Here is a 14,132-nt window from a genome sequence, read left to right as displayed (position 1 = left end):
ATGAATAGTCCAGAGCCATACGAATTCAATTTTAGGGAAAAATGTTTTTTAAAGTGGTAGGTCTGATTTCTTAAAATAGCAGCGTGTGACCTTTACCGGTTCCTAAATGAATTACCGTGGAAACCTCTGACATTTACAAAGTAAATAGACTAAGTCGGGTCTCATCAATAATGAGACCCGCTGCTGTAAGCAGGGCTGTAGGAAACAAAGGCAAGAGAGGCATGGCAAAGCAAATCCCTGTCCAGTTACTGTCAAAATAACAAGGGCCAAATGAAGTTATGGGGAACGACGGCCCCGATCCAGACATGGCCTTCGGAGTCACAACAATGACAGAGGAAAACGAACCGCCTGGAAAGGCATTGCCCCGCTGGGTTGTGAGTCCATAAGGAGGGAAGAAAATGCCTGGGCATCCGGGAGTATTTTAAAGTAAAAAGGGGTATATAAAAATATCTTTATTTCAGTTACTTTTGGTGTTAGTTAACTTAAATTTTTTTTCTAGCTATCAAAAAAAAAAAAAAAAATCAAAGTAAAGGAACAAAGAGGCCTATCATGCTTTTGATAAATTTAGTATCTCATTGATTGAGGTTTCCTAGGTCTGGGGGATAGTTTGTGTGGCAACAGAGTTCTCTGTGGAACTTCTGTACCTCTGTGGGTATAGGAGAGAAGATTTTTTTCATAAGGACAGGCAGGACCAACTCCAGAAATACAAAAATGTGGTATATTCATGCCTAACAATTCTAAATGAGTAATTACTCAAATCTTAGGCTCTTTTCTAAGGGGTAAATTGTGATTTTTATTCTTGGTGGGAATAGGTCCCATACAAAGATTTCTAATATAATGTCTGAAAAAGGAAAACGAAACAAAATGATAACAAAATAATAAAAAAATAACACAGAGGGTACTGAAATAATCATTTTGCCTTAAACTTTAAAAACTTTCATATGAACCTGAATTCATCTGTCCACAGCATTGTTTCAGTGCTACTAGTGACTCAACACACACACAGACACACAGACATATAGACACACACAGTCACACACAGACACACACAGACACATGCAGTCACACAGACACACAGAAACATAGATACACACACAGACACATAAACACACACACACACACACACACACACACACACACACACACGCCACACACACACAGTCACACAGACACACAGAAACATAGATACACACACAGAGACACACAGGGTCACAAAGACACACACACACACACACACACACACACACACACACACACACGGCAGCTCATCTCTAGCAACAACGATCACAAGGCCTGTTTCTCTCCCATGGCTAGGCTAGGATGCTCTTTAGCCACAGCTAAGAAGCAGTGATGACTTTTACAGAAGGGTAAATAGAACTATCGCTGAGAGAATGAAAGGTCAGATATAACACACCCTAGTACAAAAACCAGTCAAGTAAACAGCCACTGAGTAAGTACAAGGTACTGTGCCTTGGGTTAGCAAACACGCCATGGCATGTTTACCAACCTTTACAGCTTTGAATCCCTTGGAAGAAGGTTGCTCAGGAGCATCAGGAAGGGGACTGCGGGTATAAAGAACCCAAACTGTTCATCTGTAGAGAAAGAAATAGAGGTGTAATGGGCACTAACAAATTCCAACCAGACCCTTGAAGGAGGAGGCTTCTGGAAGAACCGGTATGGGATCTGGAACTTAGTGGAGAAGTTAGATAGAAGAGTTGAGGAAATAGCAGAAGGAAAAGCTCCTAGATATGGCCAAGTAGGCCATGGTTGAAAAATAAAAATAGAAGCCTTTCTTCCTTATGGCTGGAATGCAGGCTGGAGGATGGGTGAGGACAAGCAGGAGACAGCAGTTCTGTTTGTTTTCCACAGAAAGCTGACTGATAAGCAGAACAAATGCAAAAGTCTCTTTGTCCTGGAGAACAGAGCCAAATCTACAGTGTCTGGGTGACTGCACAGGTGAAGCCAGAATGCTCTGCTATACCTCCCTCTTAGTGTCCTTCGGAATGACTTCTAAACCCTAAATTAAAGCAAGGAAGCCAGAGATCACAGAGACTCTTCTCCAACTTTTGAAATATCCAAGAGAAGGACTCTTGCACTGGTCACCTTTTTGGTAAATTATATCTAATTGTCTTGTACGCCAATATGCTGGTGAACCTCACACGTGTCAAGTTAGTCTGGTGCCCCTCACACTTTTAAAGAGTGATGAGTACCCGAAGACAGTGCTCCTTTGAGTAGCATCTATCAACATTAGAAACTGAGGCAGAACTCAGTAATATTTTTGTTGATTCACTGAAAGCAATAGTTGTAACAACAAATGATACTTTTCATAAAAATGTCATTTCAGAAATTAGGCATATCAGCGGGAAGACTAACACTATATTATTCCCAGCCCCAATCTCCTTCATGTTTGCTTTCATGGCTAGATTCTCATGTCTGATCCAACTCTGATCCGTGAGTATACTTCCCTTTGTATACTTTGCTAAAGTATACAGAGAGAAGCGTCTCATGCAGTTTTACAGCTGGAAAGAGGAAGCACATCTTAATTGCCCATCCAGGGACTGGAGGTGGGGCTCAGTTGGTAAAGTGCTCATCAGCTCATCATGTAAGTATGGGGACCTGTGCTGGATCTCTCTGAACCCACATTAAAAAAAAGTAGGCATCATGTCATGTGCTTGTCATATTAGTAACTGGGAAGGCAGAGACAAGCCCAATCCTGGCCAGCTACCATAGCCCACAGAGGTCCAGGCCAGTGAGAAATCTTCCCTCAAAAAATAAGGTGAATGGTACCTGAGGACTTCGGGTTAATATCTACCCTACACACACACACACACACACACACACACACACACACACAGACACACACCCTGTATGCACGCACGGGAGTATAGCCCCGTTATACCCATGTAGTTATCTTCCTAATTTTTATTTAATTTTTTTTTTTTTGCTATAACAACACAACTTAACAAGAGGCGTTTAAAAGGTTAAAGTTCTACAATGCAGGGTTACAAATCATATCAATAAACTGTATTTTATGTGTATGTGTTAGGGTTTGCATGTATGTGCACATATTATGTGCATGTTCAGTGTCGCCTTTGGGCTGAAGAGAAGGTTTGATCCCTTAGAACTGGAATCATGGGCAGTGAGAGTCGTCAGAAGGGTGCTGGGAACTGAAATCCCGAGTCCCCTGTAAGAGCAGCAAGTTCTCTTAACCATGGCGCCATCTCTAGAGCCCTTCCATAAACTCTTAGTCTGTTACATTAAAATCAATTGAGTATCTTTCTGTTATCATTGGCTCTTTTGGTTATGCATGTATGCACTGCTTGTTTGGAAACTATTTTTTCTTTCTTTCTTAGTTTGCAGATATATCACGTTGACACATTCCACTACATAATAAAATCAAAAACCACCTTTGTTAAAGTCACCACCAATATCATCAGGAAACTACTGAAGTCAAGCTCATGGCGAGATAGATAGAAAAGGTTTCTAAAATTCTAATTTGTATTTAGAAACTCAAATTTTACCACCATGGGTTACAAACAGCAGTTTTTCATCTTCAAGAACCAACTCTAACCAGGTCCGGAAAACCCAGCTGTTTTTAGTTGGTGACTCATGAAAGGATAGTCACCATCATTCCAGAGCAAGCAATAATATCGGTCATAACATAATCTTGAAACACACGATTTCTCTCACCCAACTGTCATTTTTCATCTTGTGTCAGAAATGCTCTGAGTACTTTCCCCATACAGTGGTCATTACTGTGATGGTTGAGACTGACCGTGAACTCAGCAATCTAGGAGACAGACCTCTCAGCATGTCTGCAAGGGAGACCTAATGGGAGTTAACTGGAGTGGGACGACCCATTCTAAGATGGTGGTCTGATGGTACTGTCCAGTGTGATAGGGCTCTACACTAAATAAAAAGGACAAAGCCAGCTGAACATCTCTCTCCTCTGAACGCTGACTCGAGCTACTGCCACCATGATAGACTCACCCAGGGAACTGTGAGCAGGAATGCTCCCTTCCTTCATTAAGTTGCTTCGCAAGTGCTTTGTTACACTAAGTGACTCCCATAACCACCTAGCCACACATGCACAGGCTGGTGTTCTCTAGAATCAAAATCATTCCTCTGTTTCATGAGAACATGCAAAAGTGAAACTGCTCTATTCTAAGTTGTGGTAAAATGATAGTGAAGATTAGTACTGTTTGGTGCTTGCCTTGGTTCTTACACAGATGACCTGATGTACTCACTACTGTACACTTGACATAAGTGCAAATATGCACAGGAAAAAGGCAAGCTGTCTCAGTATTTATAAACTATCTGTAGACCACACTGAGTGGGAGCCTTCTTTATGGGTCTAATTCCTCTAGACATAGGCTCTACTATCAACAAGAGACATGGGGGTTAGCATGCTTTCGCTAAAGTGTTCATTAAAAGAAGTACTTCTGGGGTTGGAGAGGTGGCTCAGAGGTTAAGAGATCTGACTGCTCTTCCGAAGGCCCTGAGTTCAAATCTCAGCAACTACATGGTGGCTCACAACCATCCCTAATGAGATCTGACTCCCTCTTCTGGAGTATCTGAACACAGCTACAGTGCACTTACAAATAATAAATAAACAAATAAATCTTTAAAAAAAAAAAAGAAGTACTTCTAAAAGAACAGTGAGGTATAATCATCTAAGTGTATGTTATTTAACATGAAAAGAAAAAAAGCCAAAATTGGAGTACAAATGTAACGCCAACATAGCGTGGCACCTCAGTTGCTTTCATTTGATATTTAAAGTATCACAGCCTTTCCAAATTGCCTCAAGAACATTGCTTTTTACAAATTCAGGTCTTTATACCTCTGTTGAAAGTGATCTGAAGTGGGAGATTCTGGCATCAGAAGACGTGTTTGATAGTTATTTCTGTTCTAAAGGTAAGTCACTCACAAGAAATCTTTATCTGGTAGCTTAAAATTATGAAGAGAAAGATCCCTGTCTGAGCTTCTAATTCCCCAAGTCAAAGTCGAGAGTGTCAGAAACAGGGCGGCCTAGCTACTGCCCTGGGAAAAAGTATCACTGTCATCTGCACAGAGAAACCCACTTTCCTTCTAAGCACACAGCCTATCTACTGTAAGTAGAAGTCCTCACTGCACTGGCCAGCTCTTCCTTTTCTGACTAAATGTTTCAAATATGCTTCTAACAATGCCATCAGACTCCAGCTGTCTGCAGAAAGCAAGCTGTGTGTCTGTCTCCCCAGTGGCACACTTCCAAGGCTGGTTAAGATCCATCCCCCTTCTCCACATTCCTTAATGAGAACTGCACTTGTCCTCCCTCTGTTCCTTGCACAAGAGTGAAAGCTCAGGTTTGGACTTACGTTGACCCCACTGGCCACTACTGGGGTTCAGATAGTTAGGATAAAGGCCTTCTGGTTTGTCCAGTTTATTCAGCACCGTTCGAATATTCATCACCTATAAAGGATAAGGAATGTTAATGTGAGAATCTAAGAAAAAATTCACTTGCCATATTCTCCCTCCCTCTCTCTCTCTCTCTCTCTCTCTCTCTCCAGATTAGAAAAAAAAGTACATGAAATGTTTCAGAATTTTGTTATGAGAAAAAATAGGAATAAGTGCATATAGTCATAGGTATCTAGAACCCCAGATCACAAATTGAGACCTCCAATCTCTATATTAAGGCCATATCAATGTATAAAACCAATAACTACTCTTTTGGAATTGTACCTTTGAAAGGGATCATATGGAAAATGAACAAATATAAATAGGAAGTCAGGAGAAAACAAATGGTATGGAAAAAATAAAAGAAAAGGAATTATGTAAATTCCCTCGTTGAGCTCCGCCTCCCACCCAGTACCAGGGTAAAGGGAGATGGGGCTTTATACTGAGGAGGGCGGAGTCTTCTTCCTCCCCGCCCCCTCTCCCAACCCCTTGTGCATAGGCACAAACAAAAGGTTATGGGAGCATTTATAAGCCACGAGACCTAGGACTGAAATCTTCCTGGTCTAACCCCTAACTGCAGACCTGCCAGTGACCAACCACAATGTTAGAAATAAGGTTCTGTTATGAGGCACTCCCCGAGGAAGGTTTTTGCTGTGGAAGTGTGCATTCTCTGAGGACAATGTGGACGGGGCAGGTGGTGAGGTGAGGTAGTCAAATGGTCTGGAAAGGCTGATGTGCTTGAGGGCAATTTCAACAAAGTGAACTATAACACTGTCAGGGAATTTTGCTTCAAAGAGGTAAAAGCTAAAAGCTGAGAGTGGTGTGGTGATATTGTAATGGGTGGATTTTCATCTTGAAAACAAATCTATTCCACTGCCACTCCATATTTGTATAACACTTTAACCTTTCCCACATACACTTCATACAGTGTATACTGTGCTACATATTTTTATATGGAATAGATTTCACACAGATAAGCAACCTCCTTAATGTACTGCAAACCACAAGGGGGCAGGTGGGCCCTCTCACCAGGAGTTAGATAGTATCATAGGAAGACTAGGTGGACAGTGTGGTCAGGTGAAATAAGGCATGTTACAAAGTGTCCCACAGACACACAAACATTGTTTCCTTTACCCACTCTCTGCACAAGTGTTTCGGAGACTTAGACTTACCTTTTCCGCAAAGACTGGGTTTCCCGATAAGTGGGCCAAGTGCATAAATTCCAGATGCAGCGTTCCAAATTCTGCCAGAATGCTGCTGCCCCCAGAGGCCCAGGGCCAGTTCCGCCCGATCCCACTGTGGAAGAGAAGTCCCGGAGGAGTGATGGGTTAGGTGGGCTCCATTTTCCAAGGTTCTAAGTGGCAGACATCAGACAGCTCACACCTCTGAGACGGCTCACACCTCTGGGATGGCATCCTTATAAGGGCGAAGTCTAGATAACATACTATCACATTTTCCCCCCCTGACTTCTGGTTTTAAGCTTTGACTCCTATTTCCCACCTCAAATTCACTGTTGATTTAAGTCATAAAGTTCAAAAACAGTTCCATGTAATATGGTTTGGAAGGTCCACGCACTATGTAGCATCCACGCTCTGATGCTGCGTATGACTTTCCAACATATTAATTGAGATTGCATGGGATTTTAGATATTCACATTATCTTTAAAAATCTATTTGGATAGGTGGTAAATTTCAAACATTCTTTACTTAAGAACTTCGGTCCTTTTCCAAATCCTGCCTCCAATTACTACACTTCCGTATGTGTATCTTCACACTAAATTTTATCTATTTTTTTTTTTAGGTATTTTTTTTAAAGGCACTGACTCATTGCCTGTCTTATTTAATCTATGCCTAAGAATATAAAACTATGTTATATAAACCTCAAAGGCACGAGTTGCAAATATATTGTTGGATGGTTTATCTCAAAAAAATACTTTTAAGAATCCTTTTTTTTTTTTTTTTTTTTTTTTTGTCTTTTTAAAATGTATGTTGTGTGTGCTGCTGGTGCAGATGCAGAGGCTATGGGAACATCAGGTACCTTTCTATATTACTTTTTGCTTTACTGCCTTTGAGGCATCCACTGACTTCTGAGCTAAACTGAAGGTCAGAAAGCCCAGAGAGTCTCTAGTCTCAGCTTCACCACACAGCACTCGGGTCACAGAACTATGGAGTCGCAAGCAGCTTTTTGTTGGAATGGTGGGATTTGCGCTCAGATCTTCATAGCTGTGCATCAAGCATTCTTACCCACTGAGATGCCATCCCAGTCCCAAATATGAAGTGACTCTTGAGACATGATCAGACTTTTGGGTATAGTTTGTTTCTGGAGAAACACTTAAATCTTCGAGACATATATGATAATTCAAATAAAGTTAAACATACACCTGGCTGGAAATTTCAATTCCTACACCTGCCAATGCACATCTTAGTTTTGGTTCAGACTTGCATTGATTGCACATTATTTGCTATGCAGGCGTGACAACGAATGACACTGGGTTACAAGCATGCTGAGACAACGAGTTATTTTCCTCAAAGTCTTTACAGAGCACTAGGAGGCATATATCGGAGCAGAAAAACAACCAGTATGGTATGTCTATGCTAAGGTAAACGTGAGAAGAGTTCCTAGGACATCTTGCACAAGGACGTACAGTGCAGTCTCGTAGGCATCGCAGGATGCCTCCTCTGAGCCCAGAGTTGAGTTAAAGAATAAGAGTTAGGGAGGAGAGAGCAGTCAAGAGGTAAAGCTGCCCTCATGCCCACAGCGGAAGGTAGGATGGTACGTAGGGCAGGGTCTGGCGTCATGGATGTAGGGAGAGAGGTGGCAGGCACAGTGACTGTCATACCTGAGCCTGGAACCTGAAGTTGGCTGAAAGGCTGGTTTCCCTAATTTGAACACAGATTCTTTTTAATTGTTTTTGGTGCTCCTTAAACTTTCAAGCTACCCCTTTATACAAGGGTAAACCTCGTCAGCCCTGCCATCGCCTCTAGTGTCAGGCTGCTGAAGAACGAGGAGTCTGAAGGAGGAGGAAACTGGGCAGGGGAAACCCTAGGCCAGCCTCCCTCTTACTGTCTATCCATTGAGAGCCAAGTTCAGGTTTTGTTTCATAGCTCACAAGTATGGTCGATATGCCTAACCAAATGGAACCCTGAGAACTGAAAACCTCGCATTCATTCATTTTAGACGATGTCCCAAATGTTCAATTCTTGGAGTATTTACAGTTAGCTTACTAAGAGGAATGTTAAATCATCCAGATGTATTGTAAAGTTACCTTCAGATTTGGTTAATCGTGGCCAGTGCATGTAGCAATTGGTCATTTGTTGTCAAGACATATCAATGTTTTTACTCTATACATTTCATCAATAAAGTTAAACCTATTAAACTGAAGTACAAAATTCTCCATTGACGAGAAACATTAATGGAACACAATCTCTGATAAGTGGATATTAATTAGCCCAGAAGCCCTGAATACCCAAGGCACAAATTGCATAACAAATGACTCCAATGAAGAAGTATGGAGAGGGTCCTGATCCTGGAAAGGATCGATCTAGCATTGGAAGGGAATATAAGGACAGAGAAAAAGGAGGGAGGTGATTGGAGAAGGGATGGAGAAAAGAAGGTTTATGGGACATATGGGGAGGGGGGATCCGGGAAAGGGGAAATCATTTGGAATGTAAACAAAAAATATAGAAAATAAAAATATTAAAAAAAGAACTAATTTGTAACATAAGGCCATACATATCAGGGTAAGACAGACTGACTGCTTTACCCCAGAGAAGGACGGAATAGGGTGTAGTGAACAAGTCCAATCTACCTTCCAGAATCCAAGGAATTGATTTTTTTTTTAATTTAGGGTATTAGAACATGTGAAGGCATACTTAGGAGTGCCAGATAAACAACCTAAATGAACTAAATAAAACTCAAATTTATTTAGTATCTATACGTTTGTTCTTTGTAATTTATGTGCTGTGAAAGGCAGCTGGGTTTATGATAAGTGTGTATATGAAAGAATAGCTTTGGTTATCTCTCAGCATGCAGAATTAATGTATTTCAGTACAAATTATTTATAAGATGGATAGCTGTGCTGGTTCTTAAATATGCAACTGGGATGCAGTTGAAGAAGTCAGAGAGGGCACATCTCAGTCTCGATCTCACAAATGTACAAAGACCAGCAGTTGACCTGGAGAATGGATGGGGCACACCAGGTGACGGAGACCTGTGTGACCTGAGAGACAAGTCTACTCCTGCATACCACATAAGTCAAACGCAAATTTTGGTCACTCAGAGAGGGATCAGCAGAAAGCTTTCTAAGATTGCTTTACTTAGCATTTTTACAAAGACAGGGCTTAGCCTAGACTGACATGGGACTCATGTTAAAGATTAGGCTGACCTTGAACTTGTGATCCCTGTTCCCCAAGTGTCTGGGTTACAGGACTGAACCACCATGCCTAGTTACAAGGTCTTTTTTGCTCCAGACTCTGGGTCTAGCTATTCAGTTGGTATTCCTAAAGCCCAAATTCCTAATGTACTATACACATAAAAATAGGGGGGACTGTGAAAGGGGAATCCTGGGAGAGGTCTCTCTTGATTTAGAAGTCAAGGTACCACTACTGTGGATGCCGGAAAGTGCTTGCTGACAGGAGCCTTATATGGCTGTCTCCCGAGAGGCTCTGCCAGAGCCTGACAAACACAGAGGCAGATGCTCGCAGACAACCATTGGACTGAGTATGGGGTCCCCAATGGAGGAGTTGGAGAAGGGACTGATGGAGCTGAGGGGTTTACAGCCCCATGGGGGAAGTAACTGTGTCAACAGGCCAGAATCCCCAGAGCTCCCAGGGACTGGACCACCAACCAAAGAGTACACATGGAGGAACCCATGGCTCCAGCTGCATATGTGGCAGAGGATGGCCTTGTTGGACATCAGTGGGAGGAGAGGCCCTTGGTCCTGAGGGTGCGTGATGCCTCAGTATAGGGGAAAAGTGGGGGGTGGGAGACAGGAATGGGGTGGAGGGAAGGAAGCATCTTCTTAGAGGCGGGGGGTAGGGGGAATAGAATAGGGGTTTCTGAAGGGGGGAGACCAGGAAAGGGGAAAACATCTGAAATGCAAATAAAGAAAATATCCAATTAAAAAAAAAGGAAAAAAATTCAGGGTACCCCATGCATCCTGCTATATCATAAGCCAAACATTTTAGTTCTTCAGTCCAAAATTACTATTATCTGTAGGAGAGGGGGATTGAAGATGCTTTTAATGTTTCATGACCCATTTGTAGCATTCTTCACCTGGCCTGTTTTACAAACATGAATAATATTCAAGAAAAATATGTTAAAGGCAAAATAATAGCTTGAGTAACAAACAACAAAACAACAACAACAACAACAATAACAACAAAAAACCTATTAGCTTCATAAGACAAGCCTGAAAGGGAGGGCCATTTAAATATTCCCAACCTTGTTATAACATCTACATTTTAAGCCAAAATGATGAGTCAGTGTATAGAAATGTATACACAAAGAGGCAATTAACATGATCTGGGCAGCTGCCAAAGGAATGGTTCAAAGAATCCTGGAACAGGAATTTGAACTGCTCTGTCCATCTAGTTTCCCATCCTTCTGTTTCCCCGTGTCTTACTCTTCTACTTTGAGCAAGAATACTATTCGAAGTGTGTCTTCAAACTTTTACTGAGCTTTAATGGCCAATATTCTACTAAGGTCATCAGTACCTGAAAATAAAACTTATCACAATCAAAAACAGTTGTCTTCAGGAGGTGAAAAATATGAAAATGTCCTTAATAAGGACTGGACTCATTGGTTCCTTTGAAAACCGTGAAACATTTCATACAGTTTATACTGTTTATTAGTAGAGGCCATACATCGTGATTCTACTGTACTCAAAGCATTAAGGGATGATTATTTACTGACCTCAGAACCCTGATTTACAGTGGGTTTTGTGTGCCTTTTCTGTCGACTGGGAATAATGGGTAATAGGGTCAGAGGAAGAAAACACACCACTAATGACCCACTCTACTGCTGTCGGAATCCCATGGGAGATAAGCTAACTCTTCCTAAAGCCTTTAATGATGTAAGTAGCATTCTGGATTGATGGTGCACCCTTTCAAAATAATCTTAAACGGAGCTTACCCCAGGGGAGTATGTTTTATTGTCGCTACTTAGATAAAATTGGGTCAGTAACACACACAGTTGGCAATGTAGCGTGATCAAATACAACAAATTCAGAATTTACAGAGCCAGGATGAGTCTGAAGAACCGCCAGATTAATATATAAGCAAAGCATTAAATGGTTATACAGTGTCCATTAGCTATGACTTTCAATTCACCCTTTCCTGGTGGCTTCCTTTTCTATGCAAAATGGAAAAGGGAAAAATTTTTCATTAAAAGAAAGTAAGAAAAAAAAAAGCCCATAATCTTTGAGAGTCCTCTTGCCTGAATGATTTCTGATTAGCTGATCAGTGAATAAACTTCCTTTAAGTAAACAACCTATAATCCCGTTTACTCTTTGTGGTGATAGAGCCATCAGTCTTCGGAAGAAAACCTCCCCACATCCTATATATTACTCTAAAGTCTTACTCAAGCATGCAAATGTAATGGCCCACAGGGATATTGAATAAAAAAGAGGAAATGAATCTGGTATTACTCCTTTTGGATTTTCTTAAAAGCACAAATTAGGAAAGAATAATTAGAAATTTCATCAATGATTGTTTCATTTAGTTGTATCCTCAAAGATAATCGATTTAGAGATGTAGCGATTTCAGCTGCATGGACTCATGTCTTCTTCCTGCAGAGGCATGCAGAGAGCTAAGAACCCAGTGAAAGCTGTCATCTTACCATGGGCCAAGACCTCCAAAAGTCTACTTAGGAAATCCAATGGAGAGGACCATGCCCCCAAGAATGAGCAGCTGATTCAGGGCAGCCATTTGACTAAATTACTTACAATCACAGATGCTACCTCCTAAGTAGCAGCTTGCGTGTGCCTAAATTTCTTCAGTTTCCATACAAGACCTTTCACAATGTCCAACATAACACTCAAAATTTGTTATACTCTGCTCAACTTCATCATATATATTTATTTTAGAATATTTTTAATTTATTCTGATTCTTAATATTCTTCTTTTTGTCTCTTTAGATAAATTTGGGGCTGTAAGTTACAAAGACAGAGGTGCCAAGAAACATCTCTCAACCTTCCTCTGTGATCCCAAGAGTCCATATGCCTTTTTTTTCTCCTTGTCCCTTGGGTAGGATCTCATTGCTAACTGCTGTCAAGGAACAGCAGATTAGATGAATTCAGCTTTCTCTGAATTCTTAGGTGAATTTTATTTGGTTCAAGAAACATTGCCAAACAAACAAACAAACAAACAACCCCAAACCTCATAAAAAGACATTTGGTGCATGAGTGGGCACATATATTTTCCTATTTTATGTTAAGAAAATCAAAATCATTGCATTAAGGACCCGTTACATTCCTTTCATTTTCCATGCCGAATGATGCACACACTTATTTTTGTTGACTGAAGTTTCTTAATTAAGGGATATACTCTTATTAAATTACTTTTGTTTTGTTTTGTTTTTTTGAGACAAGGGCTCCTTGTGTAGGTTTGACTGGCCTGGAACTCAATAAATATATCAGGCTGGCCTTGACCTCAGAGACACTTGCTTGAACCTCTCAAGTTCTGAAACTAAAGGTTTGGTCTGTATGGCTGACCTAAAACTTAAAACACTACTGATGGGCACTGAAGCACATTTACATTTATTTCTTGCTATTGCTAGTTCAATGATATGTCTAGATGAATCTTTTTAAACTAAGTCATTTTCAGACAGAAATAGCTACATAGCCTCTACCTGGGAGATGTGATTTTCACTGTCTAAACTGAAAAAAAAGAAATGATCTGGGAATGTATGACAGAGGTGCTGACGGCCAGCCTCATGTCTTGTCACACGGAGAGAGACATCTATAGTTTGTGGGAATTTCCTCACTTTATCTGATGTAAACCAGGGCACTAGGTCCTTTAAACTGGAACAGGTTAGCTACGGTGTTCATCTATGTCCAGACACTTCAGAATGGAGTAGAAGCATGCTAGAGCACACCCTTTGAAAATGGCCGCCTGCTCAGGTGGTTCTTCAATCAGCCCCTTAAAATTCTCCCACCCCTGGACTTTTAATATGACTGTCCCATTACTCTGTTTTACACATGACACCACTTCAAGACAGTGAAATTGCCATAAAATTTGGCAATGTTTGTTCACCTGAGGGTCACCCATGGGATATACTGTGAAATCTGCAGAGATTCCAGGAAGCTAACAATTCTCTAGTTGTTGCTACAGTGTAGTGGTCAGTACCTTTTATTTCTATTAGCTGTCAAGATCATCTGGGACAGAGACTCCTAATCTTTGCCATGAACATAATCTCAGTTTCTTACACTGCCAAGAAACAGAGGAACCCAACAAACAATGTTTAAAACAAAACCAAACAGAAAATGTTCTATTTGCTCACACCACAAACTTGATTTTGAATGATGTAGCATTATATTTGTTGTTATTATGTAGGTACTCCCGACAATCAATTAAAACACAAAATAGAGGTCTGTGAGATGGATCAGTGGGTAATAGCTGCTGATGAGTGTGTAGAGTTGAGTTCAATCCCAGGAAAGAGGGAACTGACTCACAAGTTGTCTGATGTCCTGTATTCATGCA

General features: G+C 40.9%; 1 protein-coding gene across 1 annotated transcript in view; it reads right to left on the bottom strand.

Annotated features, from left to right (window-relative positions):
- Positions 1–14,132, bottom strand: part of Man1a1 (mannosidase alpha class 1A member 1) — a 184,978-nt gene that overhangs the window by 31,523 nt on the left and 139,323 nt on the right. The window contains exons 7-8 of the mRNA XM_052164469.1: positions 6,606–6,729; positions 5,355–5,448 (exon numbers count right to left, since the gene is read on the bottom strand). Coding sequence (XP_052020429.1) covers positions 5,355–5,448; positions 6,606–6,729 — 218 coding nt within the window. The remainder of the gene's footprint in view (positions 1–5,354; positions 5,449–6,605; positions 6,730–14,132) is intronic.

The sequence above is a fragment of the Apodemus sylvaticus genome, chromosome 19 (genome assembly GCF_947179515.1).
Source record: "Apodemus sylvaticus chromosome 19, mApoSyl1.1, whole genome shotgun sequence".
In the NCBI taxonomy this organism is placed as follows: Eukaryota; Metazoa; Chordata; class Mammalia; order Rodentia; family Muridae; genus Apodemus; species Apodemus sylvaticus.
The sequence above is the reverse complement of the archived record's forward strand: the minus strand, read 5'-3'. Positions and strand labels throughout refer to the sequence as shown.